Below are 27,638 nucleotides of genomic sequence, written 5' to 3' on the forward strand. Positions count from 1 at the left end.
AGCATGGAAACAAATTGTTGGGCGTTGCAACGATTCCTTTAGCTATGAGCCAATATCATAAACAGTTTAATAATAATAATAATAATAAAAACTGTAATTTTTATATTTACTTCTAACTGAAATTTTATTTTGGAAAGGGCACATTCTCACTCTGAAGGCTCCCAACTATGGCTAAGTCTGGGTTTCACTTGATTTTCATCAGTGCTGTTACATCTTTCAAAGGTCAAACATTTTTGGTAATTAAAAAAAATACGTTATGCATGTCACACTTTCATACATAATTTCTTTATATCTCTATGCCACTTAATCACTGTTAAATATATATATTTTTTTCATCAGGAATTCATTTGGTACCTGTGGAGAACATTAGGCTCAGAAATTCTGCTGTGACACTGTCCCCTGAATACACTTCACACAGAACGAAGATGTAATGGGTACAATAAGTGGCAATACAACTTTCCTTGAAACCATTATCCAAACTTTCCAAACGTGCATTTCAGAAGCATTATCTCTACAAAAAGAGGTCAGCTTCTACTACAACTTATCATTCACCTACTTTACAGGTGCTGGTAGCACAGACACCTAATGTCAAGCACATACACCTCTAGTAAAAGCAGGTTTTTTTATACAATACAGAGGAAAGAGAACAATAAATTTCAACAGCCATACCCCTTACCAAACTTAGATACCATGTTGAACAGAATTACTGACATACATTTTTTGAAAATCATGTTATAGCGCTCTTTTACTTTTGAATAGCCATGCTTTACACATGATGTTCCTTCAGTATCTGTTTTTGCTGCAGTTAACCAAGCATGCATCACTGCCTGTACCACAACCCACTCCTTAAATGCCAACATTAGACTAAAAACGAAGTAATAACTAATCAAGAAATTTATGAGAAAGAAAACAATACTCTATCAAGCCCTATAACTAATCTAAGAAAACTGAATTAAGTCATTAAGAACGTATTCCTACACAAGACTTCATTAGGTCCACAAGATAAGTCTTAGAAGATACTTAGAAGACAGACATTTAGGCTGAAATTAAAAGTTAAGCTCCACCTTTAAGTTCCAACGCATACACAGAATTTCCTTATACACTTTAATCACCATGGGTTTTTTACCAACAGAGTATTTTTCTGCAAGTTAGTGTGGGATTGACTCTTAGGTGTTAATTCTAAAAAATCATACGGAAAGAAAATATGGCCAATGATTACATAACAACATTATAATGTCAAAAATGACCACAACATTCAGTTTCCTATGAAATATACATACTCTTACTACACTAAAAGCAATTTCACAACATTTTACAATAATGAAGCAACAAAAAGATGCACAAATATGTCTGGAAGATAAGGCATTTGAGCAGTATGAACTGCCCCATTTGATTTATGATTGTTTATCTTGAGAGTAGTTGATTTAATGCGTATACTTTAAACAACAAAATATAACAGGCAGACTTAGCCTAGTGTATGTTTTATTTGCATATATATCATCAACTTCAGAAAAAAGAGTGTGTGTTGACAAATGGGAGAATTCAAATGGTGGCTTGCTTATGAAGCCTTCCTATTAAGTACGCTATGTTAGTAAACTGAGATAGTATACCTGAGTGGAGTTAGATAGTTGGTTTTTCCACGGCTCCTCTGCGCTGCTGGTCAGGTTTGTGCGGTTATGAGGTAGAGAGAGTGCGTTTTGCTGCAGGTAAGGCACGTTTCCATTACTTCCACTTTCTGTTATGTGATTATTGCCTATCAAAATAGTGTCTGTACTACTCAGCGTTCTTGCTGTGCTGCAGGGAATGGGGCCTGCTGGAAAGGGTCCATTAGCCATAGGCTGCCCAGGGCAGGCCGGACGGATTCCACGCTGAGCGACATTAGGCACTCTGGTTAGAGCAACCTGTGGCTGCTGACCAGAGACAGAGTTTGTAGGCAGTGATGAATCAGCTGTTGGCCCATTAGGAATTCCAGTAGATCGTACCTGTGCAACTCCTGTTTGTCTCATCTAATGGAAGATGAACAAAGCACAAGGATGTTAGCTATAGAAATTAAGGCTACAGAATTTAAGAAGTAAAGATCATATTAGGCTTATGTATTTTATTGCACTTCTCAATTTCAACTGTATACTGATTTTGACACCTTCCCAGTTGCATTTGAAAAGTAAGATGACTGTCATGCTCACAAACGCGCTGAGGGAATTTTAAGGTAAAGCTATCGGCACCCCTTTCTTCTAGGCTCTTCAGTTTGACTGTTAACATTACACTGCTAAAGTCGGGGACACTAAGGGAGAGAGAAGTGAATAATGAAAGCATGAGAGAAAAGCTGTAATATGGCTTACTACAAGTAAGTGTTTTTCAACTCGTACTACTTTTACATGCATTCACTCACTTCAGTTTGAAAGTGTGGCTTGAAATGTTTTACACTATCTGGTAGCCCTATAATAAAAACACAGCTAAAACCATTAACTTTCACAAGTAAATCACACTTAAACTTTGTATAGAAAAGATGACAATGTAATATAGCAAAGGGCATGAGAACTCTGTACAATACAAAGCCTTAAGAATTCAACATATACACAACATATACCATCATCAATAGAAGTTTTGTAGAACAGAAAAATATTTTTGTTCTCACTTGCTGGTGTTGCTGCATCAAGACAAACTGACTCTCCAGCTGCTCCAGCATAAGTTTCTGTGCTGGATTTAAATTATTTCGGTTTGCACGTAGCTGTTCCAAGTGCTGAAAAAAAAATCAACCAGTATAGTTTAGAATCATCACAAATGTATGCAATTTTTAATAACCTTCTTGCATACATTACTGAAAACTACCCAGGAAGACAAGACTTGCACAGCTAAAACAAAACTTGCAAAGCTAAAGACATGATCAAGATTTCTGCTGCAGACTAAAACATCTTTCCATAAACTATTTTGTAACCAAACGTTATTAGCAGTTAGTAAAAGTAAAGAGATTTTCAAAATTATTAGAGTATATCTTATTACCACTTCATTAAAATGAACTGGTACTGTTAAGAAAACTACATTAAGGTATGATTATTCAGAATTCTTATTATCATTATGTATGTTTTAACATTTTTGTACTGTGCTATTCTTTTAGTAACATTGCACAGTATGAAGTAAATTCAGTCTTACAGTCACACATTAAAACCTTTCCAGGAAACACAAAAAATTCATAGCATTGTGCAACTTAAGTACAGAAAGCAATATCTGAAGATACGATCCTGAAATAATTTACAACTGATATTTAAGTACTTATTACCCAAAACTTGATGTTTGCATTCCTTTTAAACTACTCTCCACACACCTTTATTCTATCAGTAACATCTTTCATATAAAGAAACAGCTGAAGAGCTATTTTGCAAGTTACAGGAAATACTGCTCACTGAGCCTTCTGTTTCTGCACTATATTCTCTTTTACAATTCCTGGTATCGAAAATAGTATCTGTGATACACGGGCGAGGGTTTCCAGCTAAGCCTGATATTCAAAATGTGGAATTCCTGTTGAAGCTCACTGCAAGCCCTAATGAACTGAAGAGATGACAAAAGCATCATGACAAAAAAGACCTGAAACAAGATTTCAAAAACAAAATCTAGTATTTCATATACAGATGTTAAATGATATGCAATACAGAGAAGTGGTACCAAATTTCATTTGATTAATTCCATTTTGTACAATGGGTGGGTTTATGTAATTTGATACTGTAAGATACCTCATAAGAAAAAGAGGATTACACACAATATTTTCACTTCCTCAATATTCTGCACACTAAAACAAGTAGCCAAATATACTTGGCTTGCAAGTGTTACAATTTGCATATCTATCTTTAAAACGACATAAAAAGGAGCATTACTGTATGCTCCTACTTAAATATAGAATTCAAACAACATAAGCATTCAGTTTCTACTAATGATTATTTATTATACAGCTAACCTTATATATTCCACACAGTATCCATCAATATTAAAAGAATTTGTATTGTTTCCCATTTAATTTCAGAAATGTAAGAGTGAAAAGTGTTTTTTTCTTAAAAGAAAGAAACTAACAAAAATAAATCAAAGCTTCTGAAGACCTCCAACGTACTTACCTGTAATTTCTGTGGTGTCAAGCACCAAGAATGAATTTGTTGTTGTACAGGAGGATGTGACACTGTATGGCCACTGCTCCAAACATCTGAAGTATTCTGAGAGAAAACATTATGTTAAAATTCTTGACTATCAAAAGGTCAATATCAACTTTTCATATCTGGATTTTATCTTATGAAAGAACTAGGCATTTTACACAGAGAATATACTACTGCATGCCAAGTCTCGTTCTACCATTCCCATACAGTATTGTAGTAGTTAGATGTAAAATACGTGATACCTATTATCATAATGAGAAACAATCAAATAAAATTATGCAATTAACTTAAAGGTACACTGCTGTTAAAACTGGATAATTTTATCTACTGTAACATTAGTACATGATGATGAAATACCTGAATTCTAAATATAAGCAAAGGCTGTAGACAGGATGACATGGTTGTCTCCCTCTCTATCCATCACCAGACTAGGACTGTACTTTCCCACATACACAACTATGACTGTAGTATTGTACTACCAATATCTGTATTGCCCTTACACACTTCCTATCACAACTGTAACCTCCTTACTAAACACATCACTGAATAATTTTCTTTAAAATTTCTAAAAACATTCCCCACCTTGATGCCAAAGGATTGAAATTCATGGCACAAATTGTGTGCATGCTGCATCACTTTAATGCATATTTCCATATAATTTTGGGAGGGGGCTCTTTAGTTCATCAGAATATATACCTTTGTTGGACTAGATGTTCTTTTCCTCTTGGCAGGACTGGTCAGGTCATCTACTTGGCTAGAAGGAATCATGTGTAGTGGCAAGGATTGCTGTGAAATTGGTGTTTGAGTGAGGCCTAGTACAGGTTCAGTATTTGGATGATGAGGTTTACAAGCCTAAGAATCACAGAAGACAAAAATATGGTTCTATATATTCTTAATTCTTTCCTTTAAACTACATATTTTAACAGCCCACATATTTTAAAAGGGCTGAGCAGATAGTTTGAAGTTGGTCTCAAAAACTGAAAAATCAGTTTCCATATGGTCATCAATGGAGGAATGTGTACCTTTCAAGGGATTATTAAACCACTGCAGCATTCTATTTAAGATGAAATTTTTTAAAATCATGAAAATCCACAAAGGTTCTAAATTGGTACCCCCATCTTTCTCCCACATTGCAGGGAGCTGCTTCTTGATCTAGTATACCTTTGCAAATAAATCAAAGGCTTTTTATTAATAAAAGCCAGTCCTGCACTCAGTAAAATAAGCTTGACCACTACAGATTGTAAAGAACCCTTAAAGCTGGGCACCTGCAGAACATAACCCAACTTCTCACCTGCTGTGCTGTGTTCATGGCACCCTGCCTGGAGGTAAGCTCTGCGGGGATTGGTAGGCTCCATGCCTCCTCAATACTAGGAAGTAATTTAGTTTTATTCTGTAGACTACCTTGTGGAAGGTTACACAACTGAGCCTAGGAAAAATTATGTAAAAAGCAAATTTAACACAAGCCTACTTTAGTAAGAGCAAGTCCATGAAATCTTCCTATATGCTGTAGCTAATTATGTCTTAAAGAAGAGGATAGATTTAAAATTTGGGTTTTTAGAAAGGTGCTAAGTATAAGGAGGGTAACCAGAATATAAACCTTTGTGAGAATCAGAACAAAGATGAGCTCTAGATTCACAGGTCTCATAATTCTCTTTTTCTGAAATTGCAAACAAGAGTGAAAGATAGCACATGTGTTCTCTCTCTATGTTATGAGAACTTAAAAATGTAGACAATACAAAGAAAAAAAAGTGATGTAAAACAGTATGCATTGATTAAATATGTAAAATAGGGCTTATAAGTAATTAAATCCCACTTAAAAATGAAGAAATAAAATATTACAGGCTATGATATGCTTACAATACATATGAGAACAAGTTATACACACCACAAATGATTGCAAGTTAAATTTGTGTGTTACTTCTACCCTCCCCTCTGGTATGTATATGGAAGAATATTTCCCACATCTTAAAACTTCAGCTTTACCTGTAAATACTTTATCCGTGCTGCAAGTGCAGAGGTATTACTACAATTTTTGCTCCTAGTTGCATTTAAGTAGCATTTAATGGCATCCTGAGGCTGGTTGCAGGACTCATAGAGTGTGCCTAGGTCCATCCAGGCTGCAGCATGGCCATGGTCTAATTGTACAGCACAGATATAGGCCTGTAAAGCATCCATAGGCTGATTTTGCTGTTGGTACAGCACACTGAATAGAAAGATTTGTGAAGTTGAGAATTAATAACAAAGTCAAAATACAATGAAGTCAAATACAAACATCTATCCCAAAACCCTTAATAAACTTTGTCATTATATATCACAGTAACAAGCAAAAAAAAACACCCCATATTTATAAAATCTTAACATGCAAAGTTTGTACACACAGCACATTTTACAAATGGAAAAAGCACGTAAAAATTATAATTTAAACTTCAAATTAGACATATCTGACAACATAAAGATAGAAATAAAAAAATTACAGTACATTTGAGAGCACAAAAGAGTTAAAAAGCTAATATTCTCCATTCATATATATGTATTAGCATTGAGTTATATCACTGTATTTCCCTGTTTCATTCTTACCCTATAGAACACCATGTATCTGCACTCGCTTCTGATTTATCAATAGATTGCCTATAAGATATAAAGGCATCCTGAACTTTCCCAATACTTGAATAGCACCTGGGAGAAGAAAAAAAGATTTTTGGTAATATTTATAGAAGGTAATCAGTGATGATGGCTTACGAAGACTGGTCTGATACATGTTAAGTCATACAAGTACATGCTCATCTAGATGTATCCAAAACATTTGGTGCTTCTCAATGCTGGGCACAAGCAGACTCGAACTTCTTAATCAACATGTATTACTAACTCTTTATTTGAGAAGCACACCAACACTGTTTAAACCCTAACTTAATGTATTTGCAGTGAAAGCAGACGTCATGCTACAGTTTGAAGATCTACCTAGTCATCGGTCAGGAAGAATTCATCTCCAGTCAACATTCAAGAAAATCTATTAAGATAATTATTTCATGAAATCTGATACAATAAAATTTCATATTCTACAATTAGTGCTTCAGGATTATTTGATTTATATTAAGAGATAATGACCAATTCAGTCAGGAAGGTCCTTGACTGCCTTGGAAATTTTTTATATGCATAACTCATATCGCATTAAGCTTTCAAATAATGAACAACAAACCAATTAGTTTAACCATGTACAGAGAGCAATAACATTTGTAAAAATCTTTCTTGTCTGGATTTTTTCGAATTTTATTACTTAAATATTATGTATATACTACAACTTCATAGGTATCCTGGCATTGTAAGCAGAACTATCAGATCTTGAAAGAGAACTACCATTATGCTGTAGGGAATAATACCTACTTTTTAAAATTAGAACCTTCAAATAAATAAAATATGAAAAACACACATGCCATTAGATGTAACTACAATAGCTCTGCCTTATATTGTTTCCAGTAAGTTTCCCTCTTGGAAAAAGAACTGACAACTTTCAAAGCACATCAATAACAGAAAGTTTATTCTAGTAAAAAAATAAAATAAAAAAAAATCCAGGCAGAACATTACAGGTGAGGTTCATCAAATATGCTACACTTTTTTGTGTATTCTTAAGGCTTTTTAGAAAATACATGTATTATCTAGCAGTACTCCATCTAAAAATAAGTTATGTCTTCCATACATCATTTCAGAATATCACTTTATTCACAATCTAATCCACATTCCAATAGACATGTTTAAATCTGTCTGCTTAAGCAATACACACAGATTCCAATTAGGATAACACTAACATCAAGCACTCAAGAAACTTTAAAACAGGGAAGTGGGGTGAAATTTTTTGGAGTCAGAGTGGCAAGGCTTTGCAAGGTTACTTAGGAAGCTACCTTTAAACCAAGTTATCCAGTTTGGAGGACCAGGAGAGGAAGGACTAACACAAGGGAATATAATGGAAGTGAAAAAGAGGAAGAGTGAATGCACAGCCCTGTAACCTTATAACTCTCCTGTTAATGTACTGACTGGAAGAAGGAGGCACAGAAGTGTTTTGCTCTGGTTCTCCCCTGTAGAATATAAGGGATACTTCCACTACATTTCCTATTCCCCTATTTCCTCCATTCTCCCATCTCATGTGTATGGTCCTACGTTTCACTTCAACCATACTAAAGCCTAGGTACAGGAAGAACACACGTACTCCACTGAGCCTTGCCTCTGTCCTGCTGCTGTATAAGATTACAACTGGCTCTAGCAGCGTGGACTGGGATTAGAGAAAAAAAGAATAGGTTTTAGCCAAAGGGATGACAAAACAAGCCAGATGATCCCTGGCTCCTTTTACCTTTTCTTCCCACTTCTACTCCAGCTCTCTGTCCCCACCGCCTGTACTTCTCCCTTAGCCTAAGCAGACTGCCTGTTTAAGAGTCTTGCTCAAAAAAGAGCAGCAGGAATAAAATCAGGATGACAGAAACAGTATGTTCTAGTTACATATGACAAGAACTTCCAGGAAAGTGAGCTGGAAGATACAGAGGTTACTATATTAATTTTATTTTTGCATAATTTCTATTTAATCTATTTCTCAACAGAACCGATCAGTTCATGTGCTTAAATTGACATCAAAACTTTCAACCATATAGAAGTTAAGTTAGATTGCTATTCTCCAAAACCTTGCTTATTTCCAAAGTTACTGATGGCTTGTTTAAAGCACCTATTTTTTTAAAAAGGAGACTGAGTCATTAAATTGATACAATTTACATCTTCAACAAAGCTGACTTTCAAGTGAAAAATACTGTGCAGGAGTGGAGATTAGTGTAGTACTTAAGTAGAAACCAGAATGGATCCACTTGAGTTATCTTGACTTAGTATCTAGTTGTAAACTATTCTGTCAGCAGATCAACGAGCATGTATTTTAGTGCTGAAACTGTTTGAGACTAGAAGGGAGATTATGAGAGAATAAAGGAAATAATGAAAGAAGTAAAAACAGGCAGGGCAGATTAGCATTACTGTAAAGGTGTAAATTGAACTACCAAAAAAAAAAAAAAAAAAAAAACCAACAAAAAACAGGACCACTTACATAATGTATTTCATTTCAACTTGTAATCTATAATCCTAAATAACTTAGCAGCTTTTCAGAAAATTAGGACTTTACTAGGTACAAACATCTTTTCCTTTCATTTTTCCTCTACAAGCTACTAAGAGCATAAAAGATAACTCATACTAATATCCTCAAAAAACAATTACAAACACAGTTACAATGTCTACAAAGTCACTTCTCACCTTCCAAGGAAATACCAGGATTGACCAGAATTTGGATCTGCTTCTAGAGATTTCTGGAGATACTGTATAGCATAACTTTCCTTGGTTGCCTTGTCTCCAAGCTGATCCACGGTGTGATGCATCCAGCCTACAAGAAAAATCCACAGATGGCAGAAGTGAAATTCTCAAACATCATTTAATACTCTGGCACAGCAGAATATTGACAGCTTTGGTCCGTCTTTAAAAATATGAATATCAAACAGTACTATCAGTTACATAAATTGTCACGAATGAAACTTAAAAAATTTACTTTTGAAGTTCTATACTAAAACTACAGGGCTAAAGGACATAGATTCAAAATTACTTTCACATGCTTTAAAAACATTTTTGTTTAAAGCATTTTCTACAAGGTTAGTAGCATAACTATGAATGACTCAATATTCTACTATAAGAAGTTAATCTGAAAATATTAACTCTTTCCTCCTCTGAATGAGGACACCTTTCATGCGATCATCTTCCCTGTTACAAACATCCATCATCTGTATATTAAATTAATCTTACCTTTTCTTTCTAAACTCTCATATCTGTATTTGTACTATTCCCCAATAATGCATTATTAAGAATTGCTGTCATTCCATGTCAGTTTTTCATACTTCATTATTATGTCTACATCACTACAACATCCCCTCTTTTTGCCTTGAAAAATGCAATCACCTCTCACCTACATATCAAATTCTCCTAAAAAGACTGTTTTGTTTTCTCACATAATCACATAATATATTTTCATGTGCCTTCCCTTTTTTCATTACATTAGGCAAATCATTTATCCTGACTTTAATGGCCTCCCAGTCTTTGCCTTCACATAATCTTTTACAAGCTATCGAAGTGTATCTCTGTTTCAGCAATGACATAAGACTTGGTTACCATTTCAAACAGAGCACCTTTGTCATCTTCTCAGGCTTCTCCCCATCTGTCTCTATGACTAGGTGGTATCTCTGGAAGCACTCACAAAATCATGTTACTGCTGCCCGTGAGAAAAAGGAATTCTATGCTACAGGCAGCTGGCTCGCTGAAATCTCTACATACTACATTGGTCCATTGGTCAGTTATGTCTTGGTGTTTGCTTGATTTCCATGTATTTGTCTTAATAACCTCTTGCCTCTCACCTAATATTCATAAACCGTAAAATATGACAGCAGACTGTCCCTATGTTTTTATAGTGTTCTTGTCAAATGATCCCTTGTGAAACACTGCACCAGTTTCATATAATATCCAAGGTTTGCATAAGGTTTTTGTTATATAGAGCTGTACATACATCTGCTCTCAATGTTCATGTAAAACGTCCATCAACTCAACTTTTGCACCCTAAACTTACCCTTTAGGAATCAGTCTAACTACATAAACATATAATATCATTTAAAGGATAAGAATCTGCCCACTTGATCAGAAATGTCAGACACAGTAAGCAAGGCTGAGAACAGAACTGATGAGTATTTGCAGTTTTACTTCATTCTCTGTGATTGGACTACACCTTAAATAACTTATTCTACCAGATCTATTTGGGTTATATATACATATATTTAATCCCATGGGCTCATAGCAGTCACAGTAACACTTCTGCAAAGGAAGACAAACTTACAAGCTTAAAAAAAAAGGTCATCTAGGAAAAAATCAAATCTACTGAACAATGTTTGCCTGAGGTGTTTGAAGAAGTTTCCAAGTTTCCACTTGGAAACTGTGTTGAGAAACATAAGTTTGAATAATTCATCAACTGCAAGAAATATTGTGTTAAGAGTCAAGTAGTTACAGTGCTGACAAAAGAGTACTTTATCTTGTCTGAAGACGGACCAAGTCAAAACCCTACCCACCAGAAAAAAAAGAAAAAAACACAGTAATTTCTGTAGATAAACAAGCTACGATTTGGATTCAAATCCCAAGTCACTGATGTCCTGAAGTATATAGGAGATACTTGTGCTTCAAGAAATAAGGCTTATGTGAGAGTACTTATTTGAATGCACCTGCATAATTGTACAAGAAAGATAAAATATTGGGTGCACTGGCAAGTAAAGCCTGAGTGAAATAAAGGTAGGAGTTCTGAGAGTATAAACACGGGTAAAACAGACATTAAACAACTTCCTGAATCTTCAGAAGTGTTGCGCGGTGATGCCCATTTTATGCTTTATCAGAACCTTGCCAAACTGACAGATAACATGCTGTATCTTCAGATCTTCACTGAGGTTCACTGATAAGAAGCAAGAATCTATTCCTAGGAGACAGAAACGAGCACTAGAAATCCCTATCTAGTTTCAGTGCTGAATCAAGGGTTGCTTCCTGATTTTATCTTACTATGTAGGGAGGTGAAAAAAGTAGAAGTCAAGAGAGAAAAAATAAAGTTTTCTTCTGGAACAGCACAAGTAAAGGAAACTGGTAAGCCGTGTAGTCTCTGCTTTGCAAGAGGTAATTCTAATTGTCAACTTGCATACTGAATATTCTTCTACTCTGGGGACATTTTCAACATTACAATCAAAAATGCTAATTTTGTCCATGTTCCAGGCTCTTTTCCAGTTTTTTTGTTTTTTTTTTTTTAATCTAATTTGTAACAAAACACCATGTTTCTTCAGCAAAAGCATTTTCTAGCCTGGCTCAAGTTTCAGTTGGTTTTATGCTTATCAATCACTCTCATGTTGTATTTGTGGCAACTGCTGTTTCTCTGATAAACATCATCTCAGTCTCTGAAGACTCAGTTTTTGAGCCTGTTCCCCATCTCAGGATCTCATGATGTCTCATCCAATTACAGACACATCATCTAGGAATGTCCCAAACAAAAGTCTTTGAGAGAGTGCTTTAGGAAGCCCTGGGCAGATGTTAACACTGTTCTACTCTCTTCTTTATGCAACTGTTCATTAAAATTAGAGAAAGAATACTGGGACAGATTTGATCTTCAGTCTCATCCGGTATAGTGGCCCTTACTTAATGCAATTTTAGGCAAAGTGGTGAAAAGAATTATTGTCTGGAAAGCAAATTAAATGCAGTAAAAAACATGAAACAAACTGTTCTTATTCAACTGCACAGATTTTCCTGTTACATCTATCGGAACTAATTAGCACACATCAGCTCAAACACATACATATTTCTCAGAGAATCACAAGATTCTCTTCCACAATGATCTGTTTTGGAAAACAGCAATGAGAGCAAAGTTTTTAGTAATTCTCTTTCACAATATCTGAACTTGCCTAAATTCCAACTCTTGCTCAGTAAACATTAATTAGCTAAGAAAAATAAACAAAAGGTATTTTCATACCAAAATAATTTTTCTGTTGGGAGTGAAAGAAAGAAAAAAAAAAAAAAAAAGACTCTGACCTAGAAATACATTTTGATTGTTTTTTGCTAATAGCATTCTGGCAGATGGCAGGTATTTTCTATGTCGATTGCTCTGGAAATAATGCCTGATTTCCACGGAAACAACATCAAATACAAAGAGTACAATAACACTATTTGATAGAGCAAATTCTTAGCTACAAAACACTTCTTTTCAACACAGTCACCACCATTAGCTATGCATTTTTGTCAGTGACGAACAAGTGCTGCATGCCACGCTCATAAAAAGCTGCATCAGCAAAGGTGACCCACTGTCACTGCCACCACTGCTGAAACACACCACCCACTGCCTCACTGTGCTCACATCCACTGTTGGCCACCATCAATGTTCAGCAAGTGTCAATGAATGTCAACAGATGCAATTTTTTCCACAGGAAGGAATTCAATGACACCCTTTGCTTCATACGCACTTCCATGTCAGATGCCATTGTGTCAGAGTGCCCCTCTGCTGCCATCTGTCACATGGCAACAACATGTAATGGGGTATTGGCGGGAAGCTTCAACCTCTACTGCCATACCATCAACATCTGCCTCTGATGTCATGTGCCAACATCATAAAACAGGAGGCATTATTTTTGGAGTAGCCCTCATATTATTTTTTCTAAGCAGCACTGTACCACCCAGACAATGCTTCCCAAGGTGTTTTATTATCAGTTGCTAGATACTAAATCTGTCATAAACACCATACTCTGATTAATAGCACTGCTAATAGTGAGGAGCAAAAGAAATGGTATTATTCAGTGAACATTCTAGTTAAGGGCACAGTCTCCTTCTCTACATACAAGCTGTCCCAACTATCACAATTAGGTGACCTACGCTGATTAAACAGGGGAAGCTAATTCAGTTGCCAGACAGCAGACAATTCTCAGACACTGCTCCTATTGCTGGCACAGCAACCTGTGGTAAAGATGACCACGCCTTTGCTTCAAACATAGTAGCATGTATCAAAAAGACTTGAAAAAGCACTGGTCACCTATTTTGGTCTTCTGTTGATCCTTTGTGTAGCCGATATGGATGATACTGCTTACAATTTATACTAAGTTAGGTAGTACTAAATTAAAAAACAAACAAACTAAAACCAAAGGGGATACTGAAATGTAAGGAACATTTCCAACTGACAGCACCTAGATTCCCGCAGTGTCATTTGTGGTTTCACACAGGAAAACTAAAAGCTAAACAAATCAGCCTGCCCCAAACGCATACACAACCTGCATTACAGAAGAGAAAGTCTTGTGGCTGTAACTTACTGCCAGTTACCCATTTGAATTAAATGACCGCTGTGTGAAGGAAAAACAAAAAGAAAAAGATGGGCACAAGCAGGCTAAATTAATATTTAGAATAATAAATTAGATGAAGAACATGGAGAAAGTGAATGAAGAATTTGCATCGTTTCAATAACTTTAGCAAGATATTCTGGAAATACTTTCATGAGGCATATAGGAAAAATGCAATTTATTCTACCCACTCCTTAGAAGATTTTGACTACAAATGATTTATCAGCTTTCTGTAAATGTGGGAGATGACAAATTTTAAACGGTAACACTTTTTCCATTTTATGTGGTTTCTTTTATAGAGCAATAAACTTTTAGTTACAGGAGTATGTTTTCATTAAGCACTTATAATTAAGAAAGAAAAGGTAAATTGTTCACTTGCAGGGTTATTCTATTCTGCAACAGAAGAAAGTATTTTGGTTTACTGCACGTAGTATTGTTACTGAAAGGATGTTCTCAGGGGCAGAATTCAGAATTCAAAGAATAGAGAATTCTAACTACCGTACTCTTGCTCTGAAAGATCACTCTCTCACTGCCCCAAACCTATAATGCAACTACCGCAGTAAGTCTAAGAGCTTTTTAATTTTATAAGTTTAGTTACAGTATTTCCCTTCTCTCTTATTTGTTTAATTATCTACTGTTCTGCATTCTATTTTGAGTTAAAATCTCAAATATGATCCTCAGTATTTCAGATTCACTTAGAAATTGGAGCCTTAAAAAAACACTGTGTTGAAGGCAAAGATGGAAAAAAAGAAACACACAGAAAAATAAAAGTTGATTTTACATACCTAACTGCTGTAAGACAGTTGCTTTTACTTGTGCAGGAAGGTTTTCGATCTGCAAAAGTTGTTCATAAGCTTCCTTTGCAGAGTGATACTTTCTCTGCAAAAGGAAAAAAGTAAATTGATTAATCATAAACCTCACAATAGATCACCAATACCAACGATTTCACAGCACTGACAGCACACAAACACATTGACAAAAAAAGCTAGAACTTTTTTTTTTGCATACAGTGCATATGAAAGCTTTTGTAAGTGATATATATATATATGGTAAGAGAATAACTTTAATAAAATATAGTATTTAATACAAATTGAATACTTAAAATAGTCAAGGAAAATTTGTAAATTATTAAATTTGGTCAGCTCCTCATGCATGCATTATACTTCTTATACTAAAATGAACATGTTTCTTTTAATAGGAATGCTTGATTGTGAGTTGACATCTGAAAAAACCCTACTCAAATGACTCCCAGGAAATTCATAACAGAAAAGAAGATCATCAGAAACTGGCAGCTGGTATGCTTTTGCCTCTCTCCTTTTTTTGTTATATTAGAATGGCCTATTTGCTGTAGTGGTAAGAGTCTGGTTAGAGAATGTAGAATTAAAACAAACCCCCAGATTATGCCTCAAGAATCAAGATATACTATCTTATTATTTGCCATGTAGTTTAAATGTGATTAAAGCATGGAAACATTCAATTCTTAACTCCTATATAGACCTTGAAACAGAAAACACATTTCCAAGATAGAATCGTGGTCTCTTCTGACTTTTGGAACAATAAGAGCTTTTGTTTTGTGCACATTAAAGGTTAAGCATTCTTGATTTTTTTGTTTGTTTGTTTGTTTGTAATTGTGTCTTCATTTGTTTCTCCTCGTGTTACCCTAGCAATAATTGTTTAACTGTGAACTTATTTTAAATGCTTAATTCTTCTGCTTCTCCTCTCCCACATAACTATATAAAGTATAAAGGCTGAGGTCTGCTGTTTTTTGGGGTTGTTTTTTGTTGGGTTGTTGGGTTTTTTTTTTGTCAGTTTCTCAAAATTCTACACACTTTTTTCAAGAAAAAAAGTATGCTTTCAGGTAACTCAACATTAGACATCATTCTGGAAGACAGATGAAGAACCTATTAAAGTAAACAGGGCCACCTAAATGCAAATTGTCATGACTTAGTTACATTTGTTATATGCACAGAGAACACAGTACTGACTAGTGGTGTTTTAAAAGGGACAACCGAGAAGGAGATTGTAAACAACCTAAGTACTTATTAGAAGCTAAATGTTATTAGGTTCTTGAGATCCCACAATCACAAAAGACAATTTTGTTGATTTTAAAACCTTAATCTAGTCAGGAAGAAAAATTAAAGTGGCAATTACATACTTTCAAATGGAACAAAGGGAAGTTGGTAGAAAAGGTTTTTAATTGGTGTTCATGAAATGTAGACAACTGGCAAGAAAACAAATAATATAAATAAATAAAATATCCATGGCTAGCAAAATCAAAACAATCAGGAAAGAACTTTAAATTTAGCATTGGGAACAAAATTTGTAGTTAATGACTATGAAAGATAGGCAAATGAACAGAAGTTCCCCATACAGTGTGACAGCAGGGACAGCAATCTGGATGTTAAACAGATAAACACTAGTGACTAACATCTCCACTTTGAAAAAGATGTTTGCATGCTTGGAATGATTCAGAAAGATCTATTAGAATACGGTATGTTTTCTAGACCTAGAATAATATTTGCTTTTGTTATTTGTTGTATTATTTACCCTTTATAAATCTGCCTACATATATGTCTTAAAGTATTACAGAAAACTGTCATAATGTTTACATTTGTTTTTATTTAGGTATTCAATTCAAATACATGCCCTTGAGCTTGGCTGTATTACAAACAATCTTAAGAAATGTGGGTTGGGAAAAAGCACCATCTTTCTTTAGGAACTTCAGCTCATAACCTAACTAGCTTGGAAGGACTCAGATGGCCACAGATCAAATAGTAGAAGCTAGCATTAAAACCAAGAAAAAACACCACTACCTCTTATCAGCACTGGATTATTCTCTTGCTCAGAACGAATGAACTTTCTGATTCATTATTAGAGATGAACTCATTTTCATATGTATGAAGGGGCTCACAAAACTGTAGCTCTGTGTCCTTCAGAAGAAATAGAACACCCAGCCCCCCTCCTAAAGTGTCTCTTTGCTGCGTCAGAGGTAATACTCAAATCAAGTCAAGATCCCTTGTGGTTCAAAGTTTCTCAAATTCCAGAAAAGAAGATACCCATTAAAGAGAACTGTGAGGCAAACTGAGTCTAAAAGCAGTATGTGCGTTTTGTCTCTGACTTGTATTAAAAGTTCCTGTTGCCTGCAACTGCAGTTAGAAAGCATTTGTGATACAGGCCACAGCATTATATAAGGCACCTGGCATGGTGACTTTCTCCTTTATTTCAGCAGATCAAAAGAACCAACAATGTATGGGATGTTTTGTTACAAGAACTTGTTAGATGTGCTCCAGTGCTCAAAATGAAACAAAAAACCTCTCTGATGGGTCAGAGTTACAGAAATCCAGGAAGTTTCTTAATGGTGGTTTGGGATAGGGGATTTCTGATTGTCGTACGGTTACATAAATTCAAAAGTTCTACTGCACCAAAAGCAGTCAAAAGAAAATATTTTGTTCATCAAGTTTTTAACTTCTATTTATAAATAATTACCTACTTAATGTCAGTTTTCACTGTGCCATCAAAAGACAGCACTTACTTTATCAAACTACTTTTCAATTGACTGAAAATGTAGAATTTGTCTGTCATTTGTTTTATTTACAACAGGTTTTGTTTTCATGTCACATCTCTTCCTCAGTCATGTTATACCTATAAACATGTCAAGAGAGTATACAATCTATAATCATATGACCAGTCAGTCAAATTACAAATATACAATAGCTGTTTCCATAGCTGCTTGGTTTTAATTTATTTATATCCTGGGAGCTCAGTGAGTGTTCTGTAATTTCCCAAAAGATTCGTCTAAAAAACTCCGTGGTAGGATGTGACAAAGAATAATAACACAGCATTATCTCCCACTGTCCTCAGATCTCCCAAGGTTCTGTCACATATGTCTAGTTAAATTTGAAAATTTCATGTTAAATATACTTAAAAAGCACCTGGACATCTTTTTGGGTGTGAGCGTGAGGAACAATAATGGATATGCATGAATTGAGAGACTGGATACTATTTACATTTATATAGAATATATACATGCACCTGGACAACTTCGTGTGTGTGAATGTGAGAAACAATATGAATATGTATGAATTGAGAAACTATGCATTTTTCACATTTACATGTATGTATTAAAAAATCCATTTGTTAGCCAAAGTTATGTTGCAGTTTTTTGCACACTAACTGGGAGACTAGTGAACATATGTTTACTAAAACAGCCACCCCATTTCAGCATGACAGTGCTCATGCATAATATTAGGACTTGAGCCTAACTCCGATTCACAAAAGCATCTATAATCAGCTGAATGCCACAGGCTGATCATATCATGCAGTTAGAAACTTAATCACATTTTATAAAATGGAGCCCAAAGCTTACCTGGATTTCATATAAGTGGGCGATGTGAAACTGAACTGTAAGAGTGAAAAATCAAAATTATTAGACATAATGACATTAACAATATGTTTTTCTCAAGTCGGAGATAAACGTGTTTGAAATATATCAAGGCGAAGCAAAGACTAACTACATTTTAAAAACACAGGAAGTACGTTTGTATTGATATTTTGCATTTCATAAAACAGAACTGTCAGAAAATGTGTTTTCTAGAAAAGCACCAAGACTGAAAACAAAAGGCAGAAAAGCAGACCATGGATTTTATCGGCATTCTGAAATGCACAGTTCATTAACATTTCAGTATAGTTAGTAATATAATACCTAAGCAGAGATGCACTATGACAAGTACTAGCTTCTGTACGTAAGGAAATTAGAAATAAATAAGAAACTATCTCTGTTTAAGCCAAGCTCAACCTCTTTCAGTCACACAGAACTATTTTCTCAATGCTATGCTGTAACAGGTTATAGGTAATTCAGATGTCCAGGGTTTCTCTCTGAGTCATGAAGGAAGGGAAAAGATCCGTCTGTGTATTGCTTTGTCCTTCACTATAAAAGAAGGTACGCTACTGCATTTCCAAAAACAGATCATAATGAAATGCATCATCTAAAATTTTAATAAACTTTTTTGTGTTCCTTTCTAAAGGGCACATAACACACCCATTATGTTCACCACATCATCTAACTTCCTTCTGCACTGATGAAAGAGAACCCCCTGCTTTTGCTTTGGAGAGCTCTCTAAAAAACCTTTTCTTTTTTTTTTTTCCTCCTTGATAGCAAACTTCTTTCAGTGTGAAGCTACAAAAGCAAGCCATGTCATACAGAAGAAAGAAATTAAAGGTGTTGCATTAGCAAGTGCCTAAATAAAAGGAAGATGTCCTTAGTACTCAATCACTTCTGCTAAGAAGACTGGCATTGCAACGCTGTTACTCACACAGCCTACTTTAGAAATAGAAGGGGCTGGATTAAGGCAAACTCATGCATTTATGCCAAAGTATCTGCCATCTCAGATGAGGACGCACAGCTGTCCCTCCACTAAGCAGTACTGGAGAACTTGACAAAGTATCTTTCATTCCTCTTCACTCCTTCCCCCTTTGTTTGCTATACACTGGACACAACACTACAGGGAAAAGTAGCCCTTACATGGGGCTGTACCTCTACATATATCTCAGGGCACAGGTGAAGGTGGGGGGAGTGTGAGGAGAGCCTTACAAAAATTCAGAGCTGCGGAGAAAACTGATAAAGTCAGTGAGAAATAATAGGAAAGAACATGAAATACAATAAGCAATGATATGGCTGGTAGAAAACAATCAAAATCTATTGACCTAGTAAGAATTCTGCAAATAATTTTAGAACATTACTGTGCCTGCTCCTGATAAGTGACATAACTTCGCAAAGGACTCTGTAGCACAGCTGGGTCCTTGATACTGAAGCAACCAGCAATTTCACCCATGTAAACACAACCTCTTTATCTACACTTGTTGACAGAATATTTACAATTCAATCCATCTTGGAATTAAACAGAAAAATGCTTCTGAATACTTTACCTAATGCTTCTGAAGCCAGTCTAAGGAGGCAACTTAAGCTCCATACCAAGTACACCATGAAGGCTCAAGAAGAAACAACTTTCTGCACTGCCATCTGCCTTGTAAACTCTGACAGACTCCACGCAATGCAGGAATATACATTTATTCTTGCATACAGTTTCACTCATTACAAACAAATATACGTAGCACAATCTGTAACAGCCTACAGAATATAATGTGTATGACAGATCAAATCATGCTAAGCGATGAAAGTGTTAAAGTACTGACTAATATATAATGGCACCTAATACATTTTTTTCTCCTTTTTTTTTTCTATTTTTTATTTCAACAGTAAAGCTGACACTGAACTTTTGAATAACATTGAGGTGATGGCTGAAAAAAAGACATTTTCAAAATTTATTGAACCTGGATACAATGGCTATTAAATGTGTGCTGTGGCACAGGCACTATGTTTATAAATAAATAAGCAAACACTCAAATAGCAGTTGCCTCTAGAACTCAAGCATTCAGAGCAGTTAATACAGTAAGTCTCTGTTTTCACTTATTTAATTTACTAAAGCAATCCGCAATTCCATTGGAATATCTGTCTCAATTAAAACAGCAGGTTTTGTAGTCTCTCCCTCTCAGTACTTTCTCAATCTTTCTATTTTGACTCTTTTCATAAAAAACAGATACAGCTGTAAGAAAAAAAATCTGCAACAAAATAAATGGAAATACTTAAAAAGTTACTTACTTTCAGCGTTAGACAAAGTGCAGGGGTTGCAGTCAATCAAAGCTAACTGAAAATGCTGAAAAAACAAGGATGAATTGATTTTCAAACAATGTAAGACTCCTACTTTGGCAAATTACAAAGAAAAAAAATCAATTTCCTACTTAAGAATAAATACTATATTTTACCATTTGCCTTAGAGAAAGTAATCTTCAATTTCTGTTCAAGAGTGTTTACTAGAGGAAAGTAAAATCTTTGTAAACATATAGCAATGCTTCTAGTAATGCACGTTTGCAAGAGGCATCTCCACAAAATGATTAAGACAGACAGCATCTGGAAGAATGATTCTATCAGTGGTCAGAATTGGAAGAACAAGTTTTCCTAAGAAGGCAGTTAGACTACTAGCTCATAGCCTCATGGAGAACAACATTCAAACTGTAAATTTGTCTATCTAGAAACCCAAAATACTTTGCCTGGAAACAAGTAAATAAGTGATTTAAAGGTTTGTTGCTTTTGGTGTGCTTTTGTTTCTTCTTTTTTAAGAACGTATCAAAAAACACTTACAATGAGTACCTTTACGTTAAAAAATGAGTTCACAACTTCATTAGTTCTTACCCTATCTCCCCTCCAGGTGTTAAGACAATGGCAATTAAACACTTTATTTTTCATCATTTTTCTTCAATATATGACAAATACGTTTTAAAACATCTTCATGATCTAAAATTCTGAGATAAGCATTTCAATCTTCCATAAAGAAGAATACAAGCAGAGCAGTAAAGTTCATCTACAAGAAGGCCTGGATGTGACCAATCATCTAACAAGTGTCACGTTGACTCAGTGACCACTATTTACAGTTATAACCAAGTGTGTTAAAATGGATACACCAGCCATACAAACTCAAGTGCCAATGCCCTTTTCCAAAAACTTCACAGAAAATTCCTGCATGCAGCACGGAATTTGGATGAATAAATTCATTCACTACGAATTAAGGCCTAGAAGACAAGAACCTAGGAGACAGCATGTAAAATACTACAGATGATACAGTTATCTGTAAAATACGATATAGGATGGCTTCTAATGCACAAAATGTTACTGACATTTCAGTATATTTTATCCAGTTAGCATGGAATTGACTGTTTAGCTCCCAGTGTTCAGGATGCCAAACAAGGAGGCATCAGGAGCTTGTCAGTGTAGCTGGGAAGAAAGAAAAATACACTGATAATGGATGTATATGCAACTTGTTTTCCGTACTGTCATACTCAAAGCATCTAGACACTACACAACTTTCCTTATGCTCACAATACGACCATGTATGTTATGCCTATGTAACACACACCTCAAAGATTTACAAGAGTTTACCAGACCACCAACCTTCTAAATAAATATTTTTAACAGAAAAAAAATATTAGAAAAACATATCATCCATAGCACAGTGTAAGAAAGAAGTTCCTCATTAACTGAGGCATACAGTGGCATAATCTCCTCACTGATTTACATCAACATCATTTGTAATATATAGCAGCTTTTAGAAAATGAAACAAGCTCAAGCTGAATAACCCAAATTTACAAATTTTAATTAAAATTTTAGCAACATCATTCCCAAGAGTACAGAAAACAATTATATACATTACTTGCAAAATAGCTTTTTAACCTTAGCATAAATTTAATAGCTTAGAAATATTAAATACTAGCTTATTTCTCTGTCTTGCTTATTGTTTATTTTTTTTTCCTAGTGTTGAGCAGTAAGAGAGAACTTAAAACCTCCCATCACTTACATTGCAATGCTGCTTGTGTGCCTCAGGGACATCCTTTAGTCTGTTACCATAGTGATTCTACTAAGCAGGCAACTCAAAAAAAAAAAAAAAGACTAAATAAAAATAAAATGCTCTACATTATATTGCAGCTTTCCTAACCAGAAAAATAACCTAACAACATAGATCTATATATTTTGGCCTGTACACTGAGTACACCGATCTAAATGATTCAACACCCATTTTGCACAGATGTGTAAGCTTGTACTGTCGTTAACAATTAATATGAAAAGATAAAGCAGAAAGGAACAGATTTGTTCTCACCTAGCGATGCTATTATAAAAAATCAGCAGATCCAAAAAGAATCGATTGACAGTTGTTCTGCAGTAGCTTTGCAGGAGGGCTATTGCGGTGAGACTCACCGGCAGAAAGCAAGGCACCATACACGAAAATCTAACCATTTTAATATTTAAATATACTGCACAGTAAAAAGCAGGATTATGCTCACCAATGCCTCCTAAAAAATTAACTTCTTACTTCCACCACACTACAATTCAAATTTCAAAATCCATATCGTGAAAATTTTTCTCCATGTAGAAAATTTCTGCTAGCACTGTTTACTGTGCCACAAAAAAAAATAAGAAAAGCATGTAACTACAGAAGAATAAACAATCTTCCCTAAACAATTACAGCAAAGCAATACACAGAAACACAGAACCTCTCAAACCAAAAAGCTTTGAAATGCACATAAACAAGCAAACCTACACCTCTTGCTGGATAAATAATCCATAACCCCCTGGTAAGTATCCAAAAACATTCAAAAAAAGCATGCACTCTAACACATAAAGCTCATCAGCGAAAAGCAGGTCCACTAATTCCAATTGCCAGCACCAAAAAAATTAAAAATAGTAATAATTTCCAACTTCCATCTCTGCAACAAACAGAAGCAGCTAGCAAACATCTGCACCTCTCTCAAATATTGCAGCACTGAAGCTGGCTACTGCTGTGTGAAATAGTTATTATGCAGGAGAGGCCGCTGCAGTTCAGAGACGACATACAATACCTCAAGGCAGACAGCAGTCTATAGAAATTCAAATGCAGAGTAAGAGGATTTACCTAGAAGGCAGTGTTCTGAATGTTAAAAAGTAACAGTCTCTCCTCAAGGGCTGCAGCAGAAGTCACAGTATACCTTGATTTGGAGTCATCTGTAATTGCACAATTATCTACAGCCTATTCTGTCTCCTCTGGAGTCCTTGATGTGTCTGATTGTAGAAACAATTGCGAAGGTAACCTCTTCAAGGATCAGAGGTATAGTGGATTGCATGTAAACTTAACTGATGAAAGGTCTAGTAGGAAAATAATCTGGCAAGGATTTAAGTAACTTAATATGTTTTCACTACTAGAATTAAACATATTTCTCCTAGCACACTCATCCTCCACAATTTCAGAGGCAAGAGAGACAAGTCCCCACACTTTTGTTGTTTCATCAATAAACAACCAATGCATTTTCCTCCTAGAGTATGATTTTTAATTTTTTGTTTTGTTTTGTTTGTAATGAGTCAGAGACTTCAGAGCAGCGACTCCAAATCCTCCAGCTCTCTAGAAGGGCATTAACTAGCTGAGCAACCCTCAGCTCTGCACCTGATTTAGTAAGCAAGGCAAGCCATCACTTGAAACCTGACAGTTCTCACAGACTTACCACGAGGGAAAGCTCCATCATGACTCAGTATAACTCTGTCAAGAGATGGCTTTTTCTGCCTATGTGACCTAGGTGCGATGCCTAGGTCCCTCAGAGCAGCCTTTGTTCAGCTAAGTAGGCCGCGGAAAGCCTTGCATAATCAGCCGTGGCAGCGTGCCAGGCCTCCATTTGCCAGGCCTGGCTGGAGCCTGGGGAGAGGGTCAGGAGAGGACGCGCTACATGCGCTGCTGCCTCGGCTCGCTGCTTGTCTGCGCCGGGCTGGAGAGTTCAGGAGGACCTCGTCTTGGGCAACGAAGGTTTATAGAGCACAAGCACACTGGGACTTCTGTCTAACATTCAGACACTGACAAAAACTGTTACACAGACAGGGCAGAAAGGAACTGCTTGAGGACAGAAGGAATGAAGGTGAGAGACATATGCAAACCAAGTAGCAGCAACACCTTCAGAAGAAGCTCTTCAAACAGAACGATTACCGAAGCTGTATTTTCACTAACAAAGAAGACTGTACTGGAATTTACTGACCAGTATGGTACACAGCACACCGCTCACTACATTTTTCATGCACTTTGGCTGTGTGTTTTATCACGTGCACACCACCCGCATTCAGACATCCAGGCCTTAGAGCCCAGGGGCCGCCAGCAGGGCAGGGGGCTGCCTGGCATCTTGCCCTCACTGCTGTATCGCCAGCACCCTCAGCCTGCAGCTGCCTACAGGCTGTCCAGGCACACCAGCTGGCGTGAAAGCACATGGCCATCTCTGCTAGGGATCTGCTCTCCAGCTAACCTTTCGGTTACAGGTAAAGCTGATAATCCTGGAAACATGAATGACTGCAGTCACAAAGACAAGGTGCACAGACCATGCAAGTGTACCAGAGACAACATCCATTAGTTTCAGTGCTTAACGTCAAGTCAACTATTTCTTTTCTCATGGTTTGTACCATTCCCCCCACCCCCAATGACAAAAGATGTCTTATAGCATAATAATTACAGTTCAGCATTTCTTCCTCTTTGTAATCGTAACATTTCTACAGTTCTGTTATAGGAGAACTGTAAAATGACTAAAAAATTCAAACAAACCTAAGAAAGAGAGAATAAAACAAAGCACGCTGTGGGCAATACACTGTGATGTACCATCAAAGTAAGTTGCAATGGTTACTCAACTGCAGCTGGATTAGTGACATGCTGTGTTAAAAACTTCCTCTCCACCATACGCATACACAAACTCCAAAGCCTTAGAGAATAATATAATTCCCAGCTGCTGTTTTCATCCACTTAATATAATAAAATAAAATCACAGAACCACAGAATCATAGAATTAATGCTTTGGCTTAGAAGGGAGCTCAAAGCCCACCCACCCCTGCTGTGGGCAGGGCTGCCCCCCACCAGCTCAGGCTGCCCAGGGCCCCATCCAACCTGGCCTTGAGCGCCTCCAGGGATGGGGCACCACAGCTTCTCTGGGCAGCTGAGCCAGTGCCTCACCACCCTTTGGGTAAAGAATTTCTGCCTAACCCCTAACCTAAATCTCCCCTCTTTTAGTTTAAATCCATTTCTCCTTGTCCTATCACTATTAGTGTAAAAAGTTAGTCTATCTCCTGCTCATGAGATACCTTCAAGTATACCTTCATTATGGCAAAGCCACAATGAGGTCTCCCAGGAAAATCTTTTGCCTAATTTCACCTTGCTTTCCACAAAATGCTTTTTCAGTAAAGCATTTGAACATCTAGATATCCACCTTATAATAGCCAAAGCCTTTTGTCTGTTTGATGTCTTAGTCATAAATGCCCCTGATTAGTTTCTACTACAATTACAGATAAAATCGTACATAGGAAATGAATCCTTTCCATAAATACATGTATTTTGACTATTAAGCTTTTTTTCTTTATTAAGTGAGGTGAACACGTAAGGATTCAGTGTAGCATGTTTAAAAAAATACTAATCTAAGCAGGTGTTAAAAATATGAAGGCTGTAAAACACCACTTGAAGCCTTTAAAACAAATTGTCGATTTTATAAATACTCTTTCATCTTTTATTGAGAAAAAGTCATAACAATGACTGTAACAGTCATGTTTACATAAAGTACCTCCAATATCTAAAAAATAATTCATAAAGATATAGATGAATAAAACCAATTGAGCAAGAGATGGTATATAGGTGCAACTATAAATACGTACTTAGAGCTGTTCATCTGAATCAGTATTTTTTTTAATGTTTCTTGCATATTCATGCATTCATGCATATTTTCCCAATAAATTCTATTTCTTTAGAAGCCTTTTCCTTACCCCAATGTAAGCACAGTGTCTTAACGTTACTAATAATTGAGAATAATTAGGAAAATAATTTAAAAAACTAGAATTGTATTTCAATTGCTGGCTTTTAGGCAAGATAAAAGAACCAGCCTGCAGCAAACTACTAAGATAGCTCCTTTGTCTATAAATAGAGGTAAAATTTCTAAAGAGCGGTAAGACAGGATCAGCGTTTCTATTAAAACGCAGATATTTCAGAACATGAAAAATTAATTTCTCATTACTCTAAGGGTTTTGTCACTGAGCACACAATGTACCTGCAATACTTGAAAAGCAAGCAAACGTAATTTCGAAAACACAATATAGGTTCATTTGTCAAAATAACCTGCTCGTGTTCAGAGTCCCTACTGACCAGCCATTACAAGACAACAACCCTCAAAAAACCACATAAAAGCAAACAAAACAAAAAACCTCATAAAACCAAAACCACATAAAACCTCTCTCCCACTCATCACGTCCTTGATGTTATCATTCTAATACAAATGAAAAAGTAAGTTTTCTTTCTCTCTGAAGTAGTATGTCAGCGAATGAAGTTAACTGAATTTTACAGTCAAAAGGCTTTAAGGCTTGTCATCATCATCCCTCACCAAAAGCACACTATGACACTTCAACACAGCAGAACAGAATGAGCACCAGATGGAAGACTGGTTCCTCATAGCTGTGGTTTCAAATGTAACCCAACTATTAAACTAAATAATATTAAAACTGTAATTTTTCTTTCTTCCTCAGCTTCTCTTTCCTGCAAGTCCCACACAACATACCTAGATCCACCTCTGTGCTTTACCAATCTCCAGGTTCAGCTAGATAAGGGCCACGAGGGCTGCCAGAAGGCAAAGCATCTTATGGATGGGAAGGCTATATTTTCTGCATCCCAACAGACTAGTCACATATCAGGTCATATGGTGTCTCTTTTGCAGACACAGTGATCAGATCACCTTCTCTATAACTTGCAGAGCTTAAACAAATGCTTCTGGGAACGTGTTGCAGAGGCATGTTCTAGAAACTTCTCTGAAACCTCTTTCATTCAAGTGTATTTGCTAGCAACTGGTTAAGAGTCAAATGTACTTATGAGAGGAACTGAGACACACGCCTAAGGTAGGATGAGTAAACATGTATGAAAACAAAGGCAAAAAACTGAAAGAATACAGAAACAAAGAGGAAAACTGGAATAAGCAGGTGACATGCCAGAAATAATGGAGCATGTG

The 27,638-nt window shown here is 36.0% G+C and overlaps 1 protein-coding gene across 16 annotated transcripts in view; it reads right to left on the reverse strand.

The window, feature by feature from the left end:
* Window positions 1-27,638, reverse strand: part of KDM6A (lysine demethylase 6A) — a 150,715-nt gene that overhangs the window by 39,347 nt on the left and 83,730 nt on the right. For 4 of the 16 annotated variants that reach the window (XM_015300636.4, XM_015300628.4, XM_025145868.3 and 1 more), the window contains exons 7-18: window positions 20,706-20,760; window positions 18,414-18,448; window positions 16,203-16,268; window positions 14,833-14,926; window positions 9,417-9,543; window positions 6,717-6,815; window positions 6,123-6,342; window positions 5,431-5,565; window positions 4,836-4,991; window positions 4,104-4,199; window positions 2,636-2,740; window positions 1,611-2,006 (exon numbers count right to left, since the gene is read on the reverse strand). In XM_015300636.4, coding sequence (XP_015156122.1) covers window positions 1,611-2,006; window positions 2,636-2,740; window positions 4,104-4,199; window positions 4,836-4,991; window positions 5,431-5,565; window positions 6,123-6,342; window positions 6,717-6,815; window positions 9,417-9,543; window positions 14,833-14,926; window positions 16,203-16,268; window positions 18,414-18,448; window positions 20,706-20,760 — 1,584 coding nt within the window. The remainder of the gene's footprint in view (window positions 1-1,610; window positions 2,007-2,635; window positions 2,741-4,103; window positions 4,200-4,835; window positions 4,992-5,430; window positions 5,566-6,122; window positions 6,343-6,716; window positions 6,816-9,416; window positions 9,544-14,832; window positions 14,927-16,202; window positions 16,269-18,413; window positions 18,449-20,705; window positions 20,761-27,638) is intronic. The other 12 variants (XM_015300653.4, XM_040671017.2, XM_015300678.4 and 9 more) reach the window with 7 other exon arrangements.

This window comes from Gallus gallus, chromosome 1 (assembly GCF_016699485.2).
Source record: "Gallus gallus isolate bGalGal1 chromosome 1, bGalGal1.mat.broiler.GRCg7b, whole genome shotgun sequence".
NCBI classification, from domain to species: Eukaryota; Metazoa; Chordata; class Aves; order Galliformes; family Phasianidae; genus Gallus; species Gallus gallus.